The sequence below is a fragment of the Triticum urartu genome, chromosome 1A, assembly GCF_056163025.1.
Source record: "Triticum urartu cultivar PI428250 chromosome 1A, HENAU_Tu73, whole genome shotgun sequence".
Classification (NCBI taxonomy): Eukaryota; Viridiplantae; Streptophyta; class Magnoliopsida; order Poales; family Poaceae; genus Triticum; species Triticum urartu.
Window position 1 is genome coordinate 431,617,586 of NC_141873.1, and position 22,867 is coordinate 431,640,452.

At 43.7% G+C, this 22,867-nt stretch overlaps 1 protein-coding gene across 1 annotated transcript in view; it reads left to right on the forward strand.

Annotated features, from left to right (window-relative positions):
• Positions 1-4,157: 4,157 nt before the first annotated feature.
• The window catches only part of LOC147991565 (uncharacterized), a 39,920-nt gene continuing 21,210 nt past the window's right edge, over positions 4,158-22,867 (forward strand). Inside the window, exons 1-2 of the mRNA XM_087538727.1 lie at positions 4,158-4,369; positions 13,782-14,209. Coding sequence (XP_087394853.1) covers positions 4,158-4,369; positions 13,782-14,209 — 640 coding nt within the window. The remainder of the gene's footprint in view (positions 4,370-13,781; positions 14,210-22,867) is intronic.

The window sequence follows — 22,867 nt, forward strand, 5'->3', positions numbered from 1 at the left end:
TTTGATGGTACTAATTTTGCTAGTTGGAAGCATAAAATGAAAATGCATATTCTTGGACATAACCCCGCCGTTTGGGCTATTGTGTGTGTTGGTTTGCAAGGTGACTTCTTTGATGGGAGAGAACCAAACCGTGAAGCTACCGCGGATGAGTTGAAGATGTTGCAATACAATGCTCAAGCTTGTGATATTCTCTTCAACGGATTGTGCCCTGAAGAATTAAACAAAATCAGCCGTCTTGAGAATGCAAAGGAAATTTGGGATACTTTGATTGATATGCACGAAGGTACCGACTCCGTCAAGGAATCCAAATTGGATGTGCTTCAAAGTCAACTTGAAAAGTTCAAAATGAAGGATGGTGAAGGTGTCGCTGAAATGTACTCTAGGCTTTCTCTTATCACAAATGAGATTGCCGGCTTAGGGAGTGAAGAGATGACCGATAGATTCATCATCAAGAAGATCCTAAGAGCCTTGGATGGAAAATATGATATCGTGTGCACATTGATTCAAATGATGCCCAATTACAAAGATCTCAAGCCAACTGAAGTCATTGGAAGAATTGTTGCTCATGAGATGTCACTCAAGGATAAAGAGGAACTTCACAACAAATCAAGTGGTGCTTACAAAGCCTCATGTGAAGCCCCCACATCATCAAGTGTGAAGCAAACCTTCAATGAAGAATTGAGCTTAATGGTGAAGAACTTCAACAAGTTCTATAAGAGTAGAAGCAAAGATAGAAGCTCCAAGTCAAGGTCCTACAATGACAAAAGATCTTCTAGTCGAGAGCGAAACTACTACAATTGTGGAAGACCCGGACACTATTCCAATGAGTGTACGGCTCCCTATAAGAGAAGAGAAGACTCTCCCAAAAGAAGAAGCAGAAGAGAAGAATCACCATCTAGAGAAAGAAGGAGTAGAGATGATCGTTATGAACGAAGACATTCACGGAGAAGGAAGGATTCAGAAAGAAGAGAAAAGTCATCAAGGAGCTACACAAAACAAAGACATCAAGCTCATGTTGGTGAATGGGTTTCCAGCTCCGACTCCGACAACCACTCCGAGAGAAGTTATCACTTCGATTCCGAATATACTCAAGATGAAGGTGTTGCCGGTCTAGCACTTGTGTCAACCAACTCCTATGACATATTTGACTCACCAAATTAAGGAGTTGGAACATGCTTCATGGCTAAAGGCCCAAAGGTATCACACTCCGAGTATGTTGATTTCAATAGTGATGAAGATGACTTGTTAGGTGATGATGATTTACTTGTTGACAACTCTAGTGATGAATACTATGATGAAACGTCAATTAATCATGCTAATCAAGATAAAACGAATGACAATGATAAGGAGAAGATTGAGGCTCTAACTAAAGAACTAAACACTCTTAAGTTAGCTCATGAAACTATCTTAGGAGATCATCGAGAACTTTTAAGAACACATGAGAAATTACGCTTTGAAAAGCTCAACCTTGAGCAAGAGCATGAGTTCTTAAAAGCAATTAATGATGATCTTCGTAAGAAAAGTTCTTCTTACATTGCCAAGCATTTACTCTTATCCACTTACATGCCTCAAGTCAAGTCTAGTAACAAGAACAAGAAAGATTCTTCCTCTAGTAGTAACAATGATCATGTTAAATTCAATATTGTTGCTTCTAGTAGCTCCCTTGATTCCACTAATGATTCTCTTAGCCAAGTTACACTTGAGCAAGAAAATAGCCTATTGAAGGGAATTATAGAGAAAGGAGTCTACAAGAGCCTTGCCGGAAGTAAGCAATTTGAGGAAATTGTACGCAAGCAAGGAAGGCACCGGAAGAATCAAGGTGTTGGTTTTGAACGAAAGTTCAATGCCAATGGAGTTGAGTGGGAAGAAGATCAATACCCCAAGACAAAGTTTGTTCCTCAACAAGAGAAGTATGATCCTACTTCTTTCAAAGGGACACAAGCTCAAGATGATCTTCCACCACAAGACTACAAGCAAAAAGGGAAGGACAAGCTTCAAGAGGAAATTGATGCATTTGAAGAAGCTCCTAAGACCTTAGTCAAGTGGATTCCCAAGACTACTTCAAGTTCCACTTCATCAAGTATGACTACAACTCCAAGGATTCCCATCAAGATGGTGTGGATCCAAAAGAAGAAGAACTAGAGAGTTCTTGAGGGTGACTCCGCCAACATACTTCACTCTTATCATTTTGGCAAGAACAAATGCAATCAACTTCCACATCTTGCACTAGTTCAAGGAGTCACAAACCCTCTTGTTGGTAAGTCAAGGGACAAGGTAATCTAAAAGCTTTCATAGACATCATCTTGTGTGTGCATCACTCTATGTCTATGGATATCCTTGTTTGTTCCTTGTGGGACTAACCCATGTAGGTATTGAAAGTGCAATTCACTCCAATGGATAACTCCAATTGATCTACGTCAAAATTGAGCATCCACATCTTCAACATCTACATGAAGTCATCGTCGACAAAACCCAAGGTTAGTTCATCCCTCTTAGGGGGGATATCACATCTAGGGGGAGCTTTACTCTAAGAATTGAGCTAAAGCAACTCTAATGATGTGAACATAACAACACTTTATGTAAAAGTGGTAACCCCACTTGTGCTTAAACGATGAGTATGACCTATGATCACATGTTCTCATTTGACTCCTAAGTCAATATACTCATATATAGATGACCTAGTCATCGCCAATTGCTTGATAGATGCTAGAATTGGTTGTGCATGCCTTGCCACATATTTCAATTGCCATTTTATTGTGTGAGCATGTTGAAAGCATATTTTACTCATTCGAGGACATCCACTTTCCTTGCCAAGTGGATGGACAAGAATGCCTAAGAACCTTCTCTAGCTATCTATGCTTTTCTCGTCTCAAACTCTATTCATGCTATATCACAAAATTTGATCAAGTCAGATTCAAACCACTCTATGTGAGGAGCACTCGGAGTCCCCGATTTGTCATAGACTTAAACTTCCAAAACTTCTTTGTGCTTTTCGGTCTGACCGATTCCTCCATTTCGGTCATACCGAGATCACTAAGTCGATCTAGGTTTTCACCTCGGTGCAACCGATTTGAACTTTTCGGTCACACCAGGTTGCCATACCTGTCAACAGTTATGCATCTCGGTGCCACCGAGTTGTTCCACTCGGTCACACCGACAGGGTCGAGCTATATATACTCACGGGCAAAATTTTGGAAATTTCTCCGAAACCTCTTCGCCCGCGCATAGCTCGCCCTGCCTCCTGGGTCTCCGGATCATCCTCCTCGTCGCCAGCCGCCTCCTGTCGCTGGTCTCCGCCGCCGTCAACGGAATTCGTCTCCACCGTTGTCGCCGTAGCGAGTCCGCCGCCGAACTAGGGTATGGACTCGATCACAGTGCTATTCCCCGTCCAATTCCTAGCACATTGCGTTCTTTATGATTCTTGCTACGATTGAAACACTCCTATCCAGTCAAAACAATCCATAGAATAGTTGAGATTCGAAAATTTAGGTTTAGGTTTCCGCCGAAACCATCTCGGACCCACCGGGTTGCGGAACTCGGTTCCACCGATTCGGCCACGGCCATTGCACATGTGGTTCTCGGTCCGACCGAGAATTACAAATCGGTGAGACCGAGTTCAGGACTTTGTGAAACCCTAGCAGTCTCGGTGCCACCGAACTGTGACTCGGTCTGACCGAGTTCACTTGTTTTGGTTCCAAAAGCTGCTTCGGTATCACTGTGTTTGCAAATCGGTTGATCCGAAATGCTTTCTGTGGAAAACTAAAACTAAGTTTTTGACTCATTCTTTTGCAAAAATCTCTGCATTTTGTGATGCTCATCCACTCTATCTCATCTATAAACTATTCACAGGGTCAGCAGTCTGAATTTGCAACATGTTTGATCAAAGTGACAGCCAGAACAGATCTGAGGAGCAGGTTCATCTGAGTGAGGGCACTAGTCCCTCTAGCAGTTCTGATGAGGGTAGCAGGAGCACCCCAAGCAATCTGCGTAAAGCTGCCACTAGAGCAAGCAAGAAGAGAACTTCTGAATCAGAGGATGAAGACTATGTGGCAGAAGAGGAAGCCACATCCAAGAAGAAGGTGCTCAAGAAAGAGTATGGCTCAGCTGCAGCCACAAAGCCAGGACTGAAAATCAAAAGGACAGCAGGGAGACAGCCAATGTCCAAAGCCAGGGCATCCTCTCAGAAACCCTCCAAGTCAACTGGAGAAGATGAGGCTGTGAAAGAAAAGAAGGAAAGAAAAAGGGGCAGATGGTGCAAGAAGGTTGATCCAATGGCTGAGTTTGAAAAGCATTCCTCAGATGAAGAAGAGGAAGAAGAGGTTGCTGCACCAACACCAAAGGCACAGAAGCTCATGAGTGATGCCATAAGGTCAGGGGCTACTGCATCCAAGCCCAAGGAAGCACCCAAAGCTGCCTCCAAGACCAAGAGTGCACCTAAGAGGAACACCAGGAACATATCTAATGCTGAAAAGAACAAGGCCCCAGTGCCTGACATTGTTGAAGAAGAAGAAGGACAAGTACTCAGGAAGCTCAAGCCCAAGATCCCAGACCACAATGATGCTCATCCTGTGGCTGAGGACATGAAAATTAGAAGAGATTGAGGGCTGAAGAAGTGGAGAGAAGCAGATCCATATGCTTCAAGGAGAAGAACAACTATGGATTACAGGTTTCACACCAAGGAACAGCAAGACTTTTATGAGACAGTGCTGCTGGATAAGAAGCCCATAGTATGTGACATGAGATGGGTTGATTGGGAATACATCAAGGAGAACGAAGAACACTATCCTGGAGTGTATGACAGCTTCAAGGGTTGTGGAGTTGCAGACTTTGTTGGGCAGAAGCTCACAAAGTGGAATGAGGAGCTCATCATGCAATTCTACTCCACAGCACACTTCTATCCAGATGGCAGGATAGTGTGGATGTCAGAAGGAACCAGATATTAGTCTACAGTTGCTAAATGGGCACAACTGATCAATGCCCCAGAAGAGCAGGAAGATGACCTGGACATATATGCCAAGAAGAAGATGGATCACAATTCCATGTCCAACATGTACAAGGAGATCCCAAACAAAGCACTTGACACTTTCAAATTTGGCTCAGTGCATTACCTTCTGTCAGGGCTGCCCACTATCAACTGGATTCTAAGGCACACTCTATTGCCCAAGTCAGGTGATCACAAGATGATCCGAGGCCATGCAATAAACATGCTCCACATATTTTATGTGCCACAGAAATTCAAGGTGATGAGCCTCATGGTAGAGACCATTAAGAGGACATCAGCTGATCAGAAGAGGAGCTGTGGATATGCCCCACAAATTCAGGAGTTGATTAACTCAAAGATGGGCACAGGCACATACCTGCTGGACAAGGAACACCTGCCCATCCATCCAGACTTTGAAGACAATCAGGTTGTCATGAATGAGAATGAACCTTCATCCGCACATGCTCAAGCAAAGAAGGAGAAGGCAAAGATGGAGAAAGCTGCCAAGATGCCAACTCAAGAGGAGGCATCTGAGTACTTCTTGAAGAACAAGCAGGAGCAGCTCAGTTACCTGATAGCATCCACTCTGAGAATTGAGAAAGGACTGGCCACCCTGACTCAAAACCAAGAGAGCCTGGAAAGAATCATGGAACAAAAGTTCTATGACCTGGATGTGAAAGTAACAGAGATTCAGTCTGCCGTGGAACAACTACAAGATGATATGCAGGAGAGGAAGGGAAAAACCACAACTGATGCATTTGCCAGGGTGCCCAGAGCTCAGAGATCATCTGCAATGCCAGTTCCTGACACCAGAGCCACCACTTCTGCACCAGCTACAGCTTCAAATCCACCAGCTCCAGCTCCTACCCCAGCAGCTCCAACCACTTCTACTAAAGCCTTCGTCCTTGGCGTTATCCGGACTCCACCAACTGAAGACCAAGCCTGAGAGTAGTTTAGTACTATGCATTTTCTATGAACTTTTTGGTAACTTGTTGCCAAAGGGGGAGAAAAATGTATAGATCATAGGCTTCGAGAGAGAGAGAGAGTCTGCATTTGTTCTCTCTTGTCTTCTTGGTTGAACTTTATTTGCTTTTGAGTGCTTGAGATACTATGCCGTAATTTGTGAGACATTGATAATCATGTATTTGATCATAAGCTACACTTAATGCTTGTTGGATGTTATTATCAGTTTATCCTTATTTTGATCATTCACTTTGCTTGGTGATGAGTGCATGTATTTAATTCTTATCATTTTGAGCGCTCCACCAAGATGTATGTGACATGGAAGAGTAACCCATGATTCTAACTCTTTGTGCATTTGCAGTCCAAAGCAAATCTTAAAATATGCACAAATTTAGGGGGAGCTCTTACTTATCACATACTTCTCAAAGCGACTATATATTTGATTCCTATTATCATTTGTCGAAGCTTTGATCTATATGTTGTCATCAATTACCAAAAAGGGGGAGATTAAAAGTGCAACTATCCCTGGGTGGTTTTGGTAATTCCTAACAACATATAGCTCATTGAGCTAACATTATTCCAAGATGAATATTTCAGGAAAAGCTCAATGGATGGCATGGCATGGATGAGGAAAGTGGATCCCTCAAAATTATAAGAACAAAGGATTGGCTCAAACTTCAAGGACAAGACTCTAAATTTTATGTTTTTGTGATCCAAGATCACATTGAGTCCATAGGAAAAGTCAATACTATTAAGAAGGGATGAGATGTTGCTTAATGAGCCTTTTGCTTCATGTGCTTAGTGATATGCTCCAAAATCCTCAACTACCTTTCCATATCCACATATGACCTAAACCAAAAGTCAAACTCGGCCCCACCGATTCTTTCTATCCGGAGCCACCGAGTTTCACATGTCATAGCCACTGCCACAAACCCTAGCAATTCGGTCTCACCGATAGGGATCTCGGTCTCACCGAGATGGGATTGCAATTTCTCTGTTTCCCTTCGTAACGTTTCGGTCCAACCGAAGTGAGCGATCGGTCCCACCGAGATTGCAATGTAAACTCACTGTTTCCCATTCGTAACATTTCGGTCTCACCGAAAAGAGCGAATCGGTCCCACCGAGTTTACTGACCAACTCTCTGGTTAGCTTATTAGCAAAATCGGTCCCACCGAGTTTGTGTAATCGGTCACACCGAGATTACGTTATGCCCTAACCCTAACCATATCGGTCCTACCGAGTTGCATCTCAGTCCCACCGAAAATCCTAACGGTCACTAGGTTTGCTGAATCGGTCCGACCGAGTTTAACGATTTGGTCCCACCGAGTTTGGCAGATTGTGTGTAACGGTTAGATTTTGTGTGGAGGCTATATATACCCCTCCACCCACTCTTCATTCGTGGAGAAAGCCATCAGAACAGATCTTCACTTCCAATACACATTTTCTGAGAGAGAACCACCTACCCTTGTGTTGAGCTCAAGATATTCCATTCCTACCATATGAATCTTGATCTCTAGCCTTCCCCAAGTTGCTTTCCACTCAAATCTTCTTTCCTCCAAATGCAAATCCTGTGAGAGAGAGTTGAGTGTTGGGGAGACTATCATTCGAAGCACAAGAGCAAGGAGTTCATCATCAACACACCATTTGTTACTTCTTGGAGAGTGGTGTCTCCTATATTGGCTAGGTGTCACTTGGGAGCCTCCGACAAGATTGTGGAGTTGAACCAAGGAGTTTGTAAGGGCAAGGAGATCGCCTACTTCGTGAAGATCTACCGCTAGTGAGGCAAGTCCTTTGTGGGCGACGGCCGTGATGGAATAGACAAGGTTGCTTCTTCGTGGACCCTTCGTGGGTGGAGCCCTCCGTGGACTCGCGCAACCGTTACTCTCCGTGGGTTGAAGTCTCCATCAACGTGGATGTACGATAGCACCACCTATCAGAACCACGCCAAAAACATCCGTGTCTCCAATTGTGTTTGAATCCTCCAAACCCTTCCCTTTACATTCTTGCAAGTTGCATGCTTTACTTTCCGCTGCTCATATACTCTTTGCATGCTTGCTTGAATTGTGTGGAGATTGCTTGACTTGTGCTAAGATAGCTAAAATCTGCCAAGAACTAAAATTGGGAAAGGATAGTTTTTATTTGGTCAAGTAGTCTAATCACCCCCCCTCTAGACATACTTCCGATCCTACAGGTACGAAACCACCTCAAAGTTATTCTTTCCAATCAATCCGTTGGGCCATTCCTATAAGTGTCACAAACAGCCCTAGAGTTCATACTAGAATAACACGTTAAGACACAAATCAACCGAAACCCTAATGTCACCTAGATACTCCAATGTCACCTCAAGTATCCGTGGGCATGATTATACGATATGCATCACACAATCTCAGATTCATCTATTCAACCAACACATAGAACCTCAAAGAGTGCCCCAAAGTTTCTACCGGAGAATCACGACGAAAATGTGTGCCAACCCCTATGCATTAGTTCATGGGCGGAACCAACAAGTTGGTCACCAAAACATACATCAAGTGGCACGAGATATCCCATTGTTACCACAAATACGCACGGCAAGACATACATCAAGTGTTCTCAAATCTTTAAAGACTCAATCCGATAAGATTACTTCAAGGGGAAAACTCAATCCATTACAAGAGAGAAGAGGGGGAGAAGAAACATAAGATCCAACTATAATAGCAAAGCTCGCGATACATCAAGATCGTGCCAAATCAAGAACATGAGAGAGAGAGATCAAACACATAGCTACTGGTACATACCCTCAGCCTCGAGGGTGAACTACTCCCTCCTCGTCATGGAGAGCGCCGGGATGATGAAGATGGCCACCGGTGAGGGTTCCCCCCCGGTAGGGTGCCGGAACAGGGTCCCGATTGGTTTTTGGTGGCTACAGAGGCTTGCGGCGGCGGAACTCCCGATCTATCTTCTGTTCTGGAAGTTTTAGGATACGTAGGTATATATGGGAGCCGGGAGTACGTCGGAGGAGCCACGGGGGCCCCATGAGGCAGGGGGGCGCGCCCTAGGGGGGTGGGCGCGCCCCCACCCTCGTGGGCAGCATGTATCTCCCCTGACGTGCACTCCAAGTTCCTCCGGTTGCTTTCCTTCCGAAAATAACTTCTCCAGTTGATTTCGTTCCGTTTCGACTTTGTTTGATATTCCTTTTCTTCGAAACACTGAAATAGGCAAAAAACAACAAATCTGGGCTGGGCCTCCGGTTAATAGGTTAGTCCCAAAAGTAATATAAAAGTGGATAATAAAGCCCAATATTGCCCAAAATAGTAGATAATATAGCATGGAGCAATCAAAAATTATAGATACGTTGGAGACGTATCACATAGCCACTCCGAGATATATTGCCATGCAACTTCCGCCGTTTCGTTTATTAGGAAACGCTTCATCATTGTCATATTGCTTTGCATGATCATGTAGTTGCCATCGTATTTGTGGCAAAGCCACCTTTCATAATTTTTTCATACATGTTACTCTTGATTCATTGCATATCCTAGTACACCGCCGGAGGCATTCACATAGAGTCATATTTTGTTCTAAGTATCGAGTTGTAATTCTTGAGTTGTAAGTAAATAAAAGTGTGATGATCTTCATTATTAGAGCATTGTCCCATGTGAGGAAAGGATGATGGAGACTATGATTCCCCCACAAGTCGGGATGAGAGTCCGGACGAAAAAAAGAGGCTATAAAAAGAGAAAAGGCCCAAATAAAAAAAAGAAAAAAAAGAGAGAAAAAGAGAGAAGGGACAATGCTACTATCCTTTTACCACACTTGTGCTTCAAAGTAGCACCATGATCTTCATGATAGAGAGTCTCTTATTTTGTCACTTTCATATACTAGTGGGAATTTTTCATTATAGAACATGGCTTGTATATTCCAACAATGGGCTTCCTCAAATGCCCTAGGTCTTCATGAGCAAGGAAGTTGGATGCACACCCACTAGTTTTCTTTTTTGAGCTTTCATACACTTATAGCTCTAGTGCATCCGTTGCATGGCAATCCCTACTCACTCACATCGATATCTATTGATGGGCATCTCCATAGCCCATTGATACACCTAGTTGATGTGAGACTATCTCCCTCTTTTTGTCTTCTCCACAACCACCATATTCTATTCCACCTATAGTGCTATGTCCATGGCTCACGCTCATGTATTGCGTGAAGATTGAAAAAGTTTGAGAACATCAAAAGTATGAAACAATTGCTTGGCTTGTCATCGGGGTTGTGCATGATTTAAGTATTTTGTGTGATGAAAATGGAGCATAGCCAGACTATATGATTTTGTAGGGATAAACTTTCTTTGGCCATGTTATTTTGAGAAGACATGATTACTTTGTTAGTATGCTTGAAGTATTATTATTTTTATGTCAACATTAAACTTTTATCTTGAATCTTACAGATCTGAACATTCATGCCACAATAAAGAGATTACATTGAAAATTATGTTAGGTAGCATTCCACATCAAAAATTATGTTTTTATCATTTACCTACTCAAGGACGAGCATGAATTAAGCTTGGGGATGCTTGATACGTCTCCAACGTATCTATAATTTTTGATTGTTCCATGCTATTATATTATCTGTTTAGGATGTTTAATGGGCTTTAATATGCTCTTTTATATTATTTTGGGACTAACCTATTAACCGGAGGCCTAGTGCCAAATTCTGTTTTTCTGCCTATTTTAGTGTTTTACAGATAAGGAAATCAAACGGAGTCCAAACGGAGTGAAACTTTCGCGAGGATCTTTCTTTAACCGAAAGCAATCTAGGAGACTTGGAGATGAAGTCTGGAACGCCGCGAGGCGGCCACGAGGCAGGAGGGCGCGCCCAGGGGGTAGGCGCGCCCCACCCTCGTGGGCCCCACGGAGCTCCACCGATGTACTTCTTTCGCCTATATATACCCTTATACCCTAGAAACATCAGGGGGAGCCACGAAACCAATTTTCCACCACCGCAACTCTCTGTACCCGTGAGATCCCATCTTGGGGCCTTTTCCGGCACTCCGCTGGAGGGGGAATCAATCACGGAGGGCTTCTACATCAACACCATAGCCTCTCCGATGAAGCGTGAGTAGTTTACCATGGACCTTCGGGTCCATAGTTATTAGCTAGATGGCTTCTTCTCTCTCTTTGATTCTCAATACAAAGTTCTCCTCAATGTTCTTGGAGATCTATTCGATGTAATATTCTTTTGCGGTGTGTTTGTCGAGATTCGATGAATTGTGGATTTATGAGCAAGTTTATCTATGAATATGATTTGGTTCTTCTCTGAATTCTTATATGCATGATTTGATATCTTTGCAAGTCTCTTCGAATTATCGGTTTAGGTTGGCCTACTAGATTGATCTTTCTTGCAATGGGAGAAGTGCATGGCTTTGGGTTCAATCTTGCGGTGTCCTTTCCCAGTGACATCAGGGGCTGCAAGGCACGTATTTTATTGTTGCCATCGAGGATAAAAAGATGGGGTTTATATCATATTGCTTGAGTTTATCCCTCTACATCATGTCATCTTGCCTAATGCATTACTCTGTTCTTATGAACTTAATACTGTAGATGCATGCTAGATAGCGGTCGATGTGTGGAGTAATAGTAGTAGATGCAGAATCGTTTCGGTCTACTTGACACGGATGTGATGCCTATGTTCATGATCATTGCCTTAGATAACTTCATAATTATGCGCTTTTCTATCAATTACTTGACAGTAATTTGTTCACCCACCGTAATACATGCTATCTTGAGAGAAGCCACCAGTGAAACCTATGGCCTCCGTGTCTCTTTCTTATTATATTGCATCTCTTTTATTTACATTGCATCTCGTTTACTATTTTGCAATCTTTACTTTCCAATCTATACAACAAAAATACCAAAAATATTTATCTTACTATCTTTATCAGATCTCACTTTTGTGATTGGCCGTGAAGGGATTGACCACCCCTTTGTCGCATTGGTTGCAAGGTTCTTGATTGTTTGTGCAGGTACTAGGTGACTTGTGCGTAGTCTCCTACTGGATTTATACCTTGGTTCTCAAAAATTAAGGGAAATACTTATGCTACTTTGCTGCATCACCCTTTCCTCTTCAAGGGAAAACCAACGCATGCTCAAGAGGTAGCAGACGGCTTAATCAGCATAACCTTAACCCGACAATATTTTCCTTTCTAGGCTTTTCATCAACAAAATGACCAAAACCGCTATTTCATGCAACTGGGTCACCTCCCGGGTCATAGAACAAACGCTGAATGAGTATGTCCAAGTGGGTGCCTTAGTTGCAAAATATGTTATCCACTGGAGAGTCCCAGGAACAGAGACCACCCCTGATCCAAGAGAAGGCGAGGTCATAGTTTTTATTGATCATATGCTTCGGGGGTTCATCTCGCTCGACTCAAAATTCTTTCGTGATGTGCTGCATTTCTTCCAAATTCATCCTCAAGATATCGGGCCCAACTCTGTTTCAAATATCTGCAACTTTCAAGTTTTGCGAAGTGTACCTTCAACAAGAGCCAACCGTAGAATTGTTCAGGGAATACTATTACTTGAACCGCCAAACCGAGTTCACAGATGGGCCCAACCTCAAACTAGGTGGCATTTCAATTTAGAGGTGGAAAGAAGCCACTTTTCCTACCGCCGCACCTCCCAGTCATCCTAAGGACTGGAACCAGACTTGGTTTTACTGCCACGACACATCTCCAGAAGGTGAAAATCCTCTGCCGAGTTACTGCGCAAACCGACTTAGCAACTGACACCCTCTCCTAGAATGGATTAGCACAGAAGAACGGGCCAAGTATATGCCCATTTTTTCAAAGATCAGAGCCTTAATGGTCAATGGTTTGACTGGAGTCGATCTAGTTCAATGTTGGGTTGCTTGGAGAATTTTTTCCTTGAGCCGCTAGCCCGGTTTAATGTGTGAATATACATGTGATGTCAAGGATCCACAACGTCATTGCCAAATGCGACTGAACGATGATGAGATCAATAGGATGACCAAAACGCTGCTTAATGAGAGCTTGGAAACTTGCAACAAAATAGGGTTGAATCCCTTCTGCACCCTTAACAAACCTCCAGCTGTAAGTATTTTGAGTAACTTCTAACTCCTTCCTTATTTGCATGAATTGTCTTCTCATAATCACTTGATTTCCGCAGGCTGACTCCCCCTTTTGGAACAAGAAACTCCAAGATAAGCCGGCCAAGAAGGTCAGAACCAAGACCAAGGCTTCCAAGAAGCCTGCCAAAAAGAAGGCAGATGCAACTGATCCATTTACTCCGGATGATGAGTCGGAGGTAGAACTTGACTCCCTTGGCTCATTTTTTATACACCTTATTGACACCGATTGCTATCAGGATGATGCGGAGGCTAGCCACGCAGATGGTGAAGAGGTAACTATCCTTTCCTCCAACTCAGAACCTCTGCCAAGACAGAAAGTTCATCAAGCGAGTCGAAAAGTAAGGTTTTCTCACCCTTTAGCTTACCTGGATCCCAACTTTATTTTGAAGAAACAACAACATGAAGTTCGCCGCACGACCCCAAACAGTGGCTGTGGGAATCTCTCCTCCGGTTTACCCAACACGCCGGCTCCTCGGAAACGCCGGAATGAGGTGCCACAAATTTCAACCCTCTCCTTTCCTAAGGCGTGTCTTATCCGTCAACCGCTTAATCCATTCGATTCAAATTACGAGGGAACTTCTCACTCTTCTTCCGACGACTCAACTGGAACTCAGATTCCTCTTTTCAAAGTCGCCCCCGGGTGAGAACATTAAACTTCTTTGCTTTAACACTTACACATTTGATATATTAACCCCGTCATGTATCTTATTTCTAGTGGCATAGCCAAGCCCAACAAGAAGATGAAGGTAAATAAACCGACTGAAGATCCCAAGGCTACTGACTCGGAGAAGAAAATGATGTTAGAAGCTTCTCATCAGACTCCTGAAGCTGCTGCTGCTGATCCGCCGCCAGAAGAGCACAACATTACAATGGATTCCATGTATGTTAACCTGGCTAATGCTAAGACGCCAAGTCCCATCAAGCCCGCTGAAGAAGAGGCTGAAGATGTTATTGTCACCGGGGTTGGTTATACAGAGCCGGGCAACCCCACTGTCTTATCTAAACACATCGCCAAAGATGAATTTTCAGCTGCTGAGAAAGGCAAGTGGAAATTAGATTTGGAAAGCTATGCCCAGTTTAATGCCCATGAGATTCATGCGGGCTATTTGAACCGCCTTCATACCAGTCGCGACTTTGAAGCTGGCCTACACTGGTACAACGACGTGCTAAACAAATGATTTTTAACCACTTTCTGTGACGGCATTTGGAACCGTCGCCAAGTGAGTGTGAGAGATAGGGGGGTCCTTCCCACACGACCTAGAAATCGTCAGGGATAGGCCCTCCTGGGACCCATGCTGGGGCCGTGTGCGATCGGGCGAGGCATCGAAACCCAATCATTTTCGTAGGTATGTACATCCCATACGGTAATCCGAGAAAATCATTTCCGTAGGTATGTACATCCCACACGGTGAATCCTAGAAAATCATTTCCGTAGGTATGTACATCCCACACGGTGAATCCCAGAAAATCATTTCCGTAGGTATGTAAACCCCACACGATGAATCCTAGAAAAACATTTCCGTAGGTACGTATATCACACACAGTTCTTTGTGTGGAAACGTTTGTGCAAGGTGGCCTAACGCAAACAGTTTGCTGCCGGAAGCCGTGTGTGATTGTTAGTTGATGGAACACGCCTACTTTCTAGAAACCGTGCGGGTTGGTTGAGTTCATCGCCCACGGTGCTGCCTGAGTAACCGTCTGCAATAGAAAACCCCAATAAGTAGGGTAATTAGCCTATTATTGATAATCCATGTACTAATCAAACTGATATTTCTTATAAAACACGCAAGATATTTCATATCCGTATGAAGGCAACCAGGATTTCATAATCGAATTACATCAGATAGCTTCGGCACTCAGTTACGCCATTACACAACAGCACCAAGTTTCACATGCAGCATCAAAAACCTTTGGAAAGTAGCATCATACACGGTAAATAGACAGATGAATCTCATATGGGAAACTGCAGAAGCGAAAGGCAAATATTGAGCCTTCAGTGATGTTGAATGTCCTTGCAACTTTAGGCCAGTGGCTATGGATAATTGCCCGCCCAACCTTCGTCCTCTTCAGCAAGACTTCAATATTGTACCATGGGTGTGAATGAATACCTTCCTCGCCTCTTGACCATGCAGGTGGTTTGAGAGGTAATCATCGGTGAACTGCTTTGAAAAGTACTGAAAACAAAGCTATGCATAAATTGCTGTTGTAAATTTTGAAATGGTGCAAGGGGTAAAAACAAGGTAAAAGAGTTGGTACCATCCTATAGTTGACTGATGTCTTCTTCATTGTGCAAACAAAGATCTTGCTGTTATTCGTCGCAAGTTTCTTCATCCTAAGAGTCTTTCTGAGTTTCTTGACTTGACTGATATTCATGGACATCTCATTTCCCCACATGCAAAATGGGTCGAACAGTGGGTCTAAGCCTCTGACAGCAGGACCTACATGTGCAAGACCAAATTGTAAGAAACCTAAATATTAGAATGATTCCTGCAACTGCACAATAATGTGCTATTAGCCAAAGGACCCTGCTTGAACAAACCTCGATGGTAAACCGTAGTGTCTCCCATTGTTTCCCTACAACACACATAAGGAAGATCTTGATCAGGTTAATTGAGAGTTGCCATACTATCAGTAGAATATGTATTGAGTACAGCCAAATTCGATTGGTCTCACATGCATAACAATACAAAATTGTACCCACAGCAAATGAAAATCAAATTGCAGGACTGAACCAAACAGTTAAATGGACAGCAGACCGATGAACCAAAATACTTAACTGAGCACGACATTGCAGAATAGAAACATGTACTAGAAGATAAGACAGTTAACAAAACAAAGAATGCTTGAGAACAGTACTACAAAATGTAGCAATTGTTGGATCAAAGTGTTAACTGAACATTACATTTCAGAGGACCAAACTGTTAACTGAACATCAGATTGCATATTAACATTACAGAGGACAAATCACTAGAAGGCACTGGCGGTGGCATCAAGAAAACATCACGAACTATATTTTAATGTAGACAACTGCATGGCGGTGTCGACGGTGGCCTCGAAGACGAGGTGCTCCTCCAAGATCTGGCGGTCGACACGCATGGGAGCCATAGCGACCTCATTCGTGCATGCGGTGCATGCTACTGAGCTCCACATTATACTGCATGCAAAATGGCTGTGTGCGGTGCTTAATTGGAGGAGGGGGGCAGTGATTTTGGTGGAAGGTGTCGCTCCGTCGGTCGGGGCATGTGGGACAGGAAAGGAGGAGGATGGTGTGGGTGGGGTGTGGATTACCTGACCATATCGATGAGGCCGCGCAGCAAGAAGAAGGGTCGGCGGCGAGGAGGCCGCGTAGCAAGAAGAAGGGCCGGCGGCGAGGAGGCGGCGCTGCAAGAAGAAGGGTCGCCACCGAGGAGGCGGCGCTGCAAGAAGAAGGGCAGCCAGCGAGGAGGCGGCGCTGCAAGAAGAAGGGTCGCCGGCGAGGAGGCTGAGCTCCCAGTAAGCAGTAGTGAAGGTTTGAACTTGGAAAGCAAGGAGGAACAGTGGAAATGTGGCTTTTGGTGGGAGGGAGGGGGCGGGGAGATAGATATTTCTGCGGTGGCAAAAAAATTTCGCTCGGTGCCGCGAGAAACTGGCGCGCAAGTGTGGTTCAAGCGGGGGCGGTGGACTGTAGACGATGAAGCTTCCTGCGTATGAAGGAAATATGCCCTAGAGGCAATAATAAAGTTATTATTTATTTCCTTATATCATGATAAATTTTTATTATTCATGCTAGAATTGTATTAACCGGAAACATGATACATGTGTGAATACATAGACGAACAGAGTGTCACTAGTATGCCTCTACTTTGACTAGCTCGTTAAATCAAAGATGGTTATGTTTCCTAACCATAGACATGAGTTGTCATTTGATTAACAGGATCACATCATTAGGAGAATGATGTGATTGAATTGACCCATTCCATTAGCTTAGCACTCGATCATTTAGTATTCTGCTATTGTTTTCTTCATAACTTATACATGTTCCTATGACTATGAGATTATGCAACTCCCGTTTATCGGAGGAACATTTTGTGTGCTACCAAATGTCAAAACGTAACTGGGTGATTATAAAGGTGCTCTACAGGTGTCTCCGAAGGTACTTGTTGGGTTGGCATATTTCAATATTAGGATTTGTCACTCCGATTGTCGGAGAGGTATCTCTGGGCCCACTCGGTAATGCACATCACTATAAGCCTTGCAAGCATTGTAACTAATGAGTTAGTTACGGGATGATGTATTACAGAACGAGTAAAGAGACTTGCCGGTAACGATATTGAACTAGGTATTGAGATACCGACGATCGAATCTCGGGCAAGTAACATACCGATGACAAAGGGAACAATGTATGTTGTTATGTGGTTTGACCGATAAAGATCTTCGTAGAATATGTAGGAGCCAATATGAGCATCCAGGTTCCGCTATTGGTTATTGACCGGAGACGTGTCTCGGTCATATCTACATAGTTCTCGAACCCGTAGGGTCCGCACGCTTAAAGTTTGATGATGATCGTATTATGAGTTTTTGTGTTTTGATGTACCGAAGGTAGTTCGGAGTCCCGGATGTGGTCATGGACATGAGAGGAGTCTCAAAATGGTCGAGACGTTAAGATTGATATATTGGACGACTATGTTCAGACACCGGAAGGGTTCCGGGAGGTTCCAGACATTTACCGGAGAACCGGGGGGTTACCGGAACCCCCCGGGGGGTTTATTGGGCCATGATGGGCCTTAGTGGAGAAGAGGAAGGGAGGCAGGGCAGGCCGCGCGCCCCCTCCCCTGTGGTCCGAATTGGAAAAGGAGGGGGGGCGCCCCTTTCCTTCTCTCCCTCTCTCCCTTCCTTCCCCTCTCCTTGGTGGAATAGGAAAAAAGGGAGTCCTACTCCCGGTGGGAGTAAGACTCCTCCCTGGCGCGCCTCCTCCTGGCCGGCCGGCCTCCTCCCCCCTGGTCCTTTATATACGGGGGCAGGGGGCACCTCTAGACACACAAGTTGATCACGTTGATCTCTCTTAGCCGTGTGCGGTGCCCCCCTCCACCATAATCCACCTCGGTCATATCATAGTGGTGCTTAGGCGAAGCCCTGCGTCGGTAGCAACATCATCACCGTCACCACGCCATCGTGCTGACGGAACTCTCCTTCAAAGCTCGGCTGGATCGGAGCTCGAGGGACGTCATTGAGTTGAACGTGTGCAGAACTCGGAGGTGCCGTGCGTTCGGTACTTGGATCGGTCGGATCATGAAGACGCGCGACTACTTCCTCTATGTTGTGTCAGTGCTTCCATTGTCAGTCTACGAGGGTACGTAGACATCACTCTCCCCTCTCGTTGCTATGCATCACCATGATCTTGCGTGTGTGTAGGAATTTTTTTGAAATTACTACGTTCCCCAACAGTGGCATCCGAGCCAGGTTTTATGCGTTGATGTTATATGCACGAGTAGAACACAAGTGAGTTGTGGGCGATACAAGTCATACTGCTTACTAGCATGTCATACGTTGGTTCGGCGGTATTGTTGGATGAAGCGGCCCGGACCGACATTACGCGTACGCTTACGCGAGACTGGTTTTACCGCCGTGCTTTGCACACAGGTGGCTAGCCGGTGTCAGTTTCTCCAACTTTAGTTGAACCGAGTGTGGCTACGCCCGGTCCTTGTGAAGGTTAAAACAACACCAACTTGACGAACTATCATTGTGGTTTTGATGCGTAGATAAGAACGGTTCTTGTTCAGCCCTAGCAGCCACGTAAAACTTGCAACAACAAAGTAGAAGGCGTCTAACTTGTTTTTGCAGGGCATGTTGTGATGTGATATGGTCAAGACATGATGCTATATTTTATTGTATGAGATGATCATGTTTTGTAACAAAGTTATCAGCAACTGGCAGGAGCCATATGGTTGTCGCTTTATTCTATGCAATGCAATCGCCCTGTAATTGCTTTACTTTATCACTAAGCAGTAGCGATAGTCGTAGAAGCAATAGTTGGCGAGACAACAACAATGCTATGATGGAGATCAAGGTGTCGCGCCGGTGACGAGGGTGATCATGACGGTGCTTCGGAGATGGATATCACAAGCACAAGATGATGATGGCCATATCATATCACTTATATTGATTGCATGTGATGTTTATCTTTTATGCATCTTATTTTACTTAGATCGACGGTAGCATTATAAGATGATCTCTCACTAAATTTCAAGGTTTAAGTGTTCTCCCTGAGTATGCACCGTTGCGAAAGTTCTTCGTGCTGAGACATCACATGATGATCGGGTGTGATAGGCTCTACGTTCAAATACAACGGGTGCAAAACAGTTGCACACGCGGAATACTCAGGTTAAACTTGACTAGCCTAGCATATGCAGATATGGCCTCGGAACACTAAGACCGAAAGGTCGAGCGTGCATTATATAGTAGATATGATCAACATAGTGATGTTCACGGAAACTAATCCATCTCACGTGATGATCGGACATGGTTTAGTTGATTTGGATCACGTGATCACTTAGATGATTAGAGAGATGTTTATCTAAGTGGGAGTTCTGAAGTAATCTGATTAACTGAACTTAAATTTATCATGAACTTAGTACCTGATAGTATTTTGTATGTCTATGTTGTTGTAGATAGATGGCCCGTGCTGTTGTTCCGTTGAATTTTAATGCGTTCCTTGAGAAAGCTAAGTTGAAAGATGATGGTAGCAACTACACGGACTGGGTCCGTAACTTGAGGATTATCCTCATTGCTGCACAGAAGAATTACGTCCTGGAAGCACCGCTGGGTGACAAACCTGCTGCAGGAGCAACACCAGATGTTATGAATGTCTGGCAAAGCAAAGCTGATGACTACTCGATAGTTTAGTGTGCCATGCTTTACGGCTTAGAACCGGGACTTCAACAACGTTTTGAACGTCATGGAGCATATGAGATGTTCCAGGAGTTGATGTTAATATTTCAAGCAAATGCCCGGATTGAGAGATATGAAGTCTCCAATAAGTTCTATATAGCTGCAAGATGGAAGAGAATAGTTCTGTCAGTGAGCATATACTCAAAATGTCTGGGTATAATAATCACTTGATTCAACTGGGAGGTAATCTTCCGGATGACAGCGTCATTGACAGAATTCTCCAATCACTGCCACCAAGCTACAAGAGCTTCGTGATGAACTATAATATGCAAGGGATGGATAAGACAATTCCCGAGCTCTTCGCAATGCTAAAGGCTGTGGAGGTAGAAATCAAGAAAGAGCATCAAGTGTTGATGGTCAATAAGACCACCAGTTTCAAGAAGGGTAAAGGGAAGAAGAAGGGGAACTTCAAGAAGAACAACAAACAAGTTGCTGCTCAAGAGAAGAAACCCATGTCTGGACCTAAGCCTGAGACTGAGTGTTTCTATTGCAAGCAAACCAGTCACTGGAAGCGGAACTGCCCCAAGTATCTGGCGGATAAGAAGGATGGCAAGGTGAACAAAGGTATATGTGATATACATGTTATTGATGTGTACCTTACTAATGCTCGCAGTAGCACCTGGGTATTTGATACTGGTTCTATTGCTAATATTTGCAACTCGAAACAGGGGCTACGGATCAAGCGAAGATTGGCTAAGGACGAGGTGACGATGCGCGTGGGAAATGGTTCCAAAGTCGATGTGATCGCGGTCGGCACGCTACCTCTACATCTACCTTCGGGATTAGTATTAGACCTAAATAATTGTTATTTGGTGCCAGCGTTAAGCATGAACATTATATCTGCATCTTGTTTGATGTGAGACGGTTATTCATTTAAATCAGAGAATAATGGTTGTTCTATTTATATGAGTAATATCTTTTATGGTCATGCACCCTTGAAGAGTGGTCTGTTCATATTGAATCTCGATAGTGATGATACACATATTCATAATATTGAAGCTAAAAGATGCAGAGTTGATAATGATAGTGTAACTTATTTGTGGCACTACCGTTTGGGTCATATTGGTGTAAAGCGCATGAAGAAACTCCATACTTATGGACTTTTGGAATCACTTGGTACTTGCGAACCGTGCCTTATGGGCAAGATGACTAAAACGCCGTTCTCCGGAACTATGGAGCGAGCAACTGATTTGTTGGAAATCATACATACTGATGTATGTGGTCCAATGAATGTTGAGGCTCGAGGCCGGTATCGTCATTTTCTCACCTTCACAGATGATTTGAGCAGATATGGGTATATCTACTTGATGAAACATAAGTCTGAAACATTTGAAAAGTTCAAAGAATTTCAGAGTGAAGTGGAAAATCATCGTAACAAGAAAATAAAGTTTCTACGATCTGATCGTGGAGGAGAATATTTGAGTTACGAGTTTGGTCTTCATTTGAAACAATGCGGAATAGTTTCGCAACTCACGCCACCCGGAACACCACAGCGTAATGGTGTGTACGAACGTCGTAATCGTACTTTACTAGATATGGTGCGATCTATGATGTCTCTTACTAATTTACCGCTATCGTTTTGGGGTTATGCTTTAGAGACGGCCGCATTCACGTTAAATAGGGCACCATCGAAATCCGTTGAGACGACTCCTTATGAACTGTGGTTTGGCAAGAAACCAAAGTTGTCATTTCTTAAAGTTTGGGGCTACGATGCTTATGTGAAAAATCTTCAACCTAATAAGCTTGAACCCAAATCGGAGAAATGTGTCTTCATAGGATACCCAAAAGAGACTGTTGGGTACACCTTCTATCACAGATCCGAAGGCAAGACTTTTGTTGCTAAATTTGGATCCTTTCTAGAGAAGGAGTTTCTCTCAAAAGAAGTGAGTGGGAGGAAAGTAGAACTTGATGAGGTAACTGCACCTGCTCCCTTATTGAAAAGTAGTTCTTCACAGAAACCGGTTCCTATGATGATTACACCAATTAGTGAGGAAGCTAATGATGATGATCATGAAACTTCGGATCAAGTTACTACCAAACCTCATAGGTCAACCAAAGTAAGATCCGCACCAGAGTGGTACAATAATCCTGTTCTGGAAGTCATGTTACTTGACCATGACGAACCTACGAACTACGAGGAAGCGATGATGAGCCCAGATTCCGCAAAATGGCTTGAGGCCATGAAATCTGATATAGGATCCATGTATGAGAACAAAGTGTGGACTTCGGTTGACTTGCCCGATGATCGACAAGCCATCGAGAATAAATGGATCTTCAAGAAGAAGACAGACGCTGATGGTAATGTTACTGTCTACAAAGCTCGACTTGTTGCGAAAGGTTTTCGACAAGTTCAAGGAGTTGACTACGATGATACCTTCTCACCTGTAGCGATGCTTAAGTCTGTCTGAATCATGTTATCAATTGCCACATTTTATGATTATGAAATTTGGCAAATGGATGTAAAGACTGCATTCCTGAATGGATTTCTGGAAGAAGAGTTGTATATGATGCAACCTGAAGGTTTATCGATCCAAAGAGTGCTAACATAGTGTGCAAACTCCAGCGATCAATCTATGGACTGGTGCAAGCATCTCGGAGTTGGAATAAACATTTTGATAGTGTGATCAAAGCATATGGTTTTATACAGACTTTTGGAGAAGCCTGTATTTACAAGAAAGTGAGTGGGAGCTCTGTAGCATTTCTAATATTATATGTGGATGACATATTGTTGATTGGAAATGATATAGAATTTCTGGATAGCATAAAGGGATACTTGAATAAAAGTTTTTCTATGAAAGACCTCGGTGAAGCTGCTTATATATTGGGCATCAAGATCTATAGAGATAGATCAAGACGCTTAATTGGACTTTCACA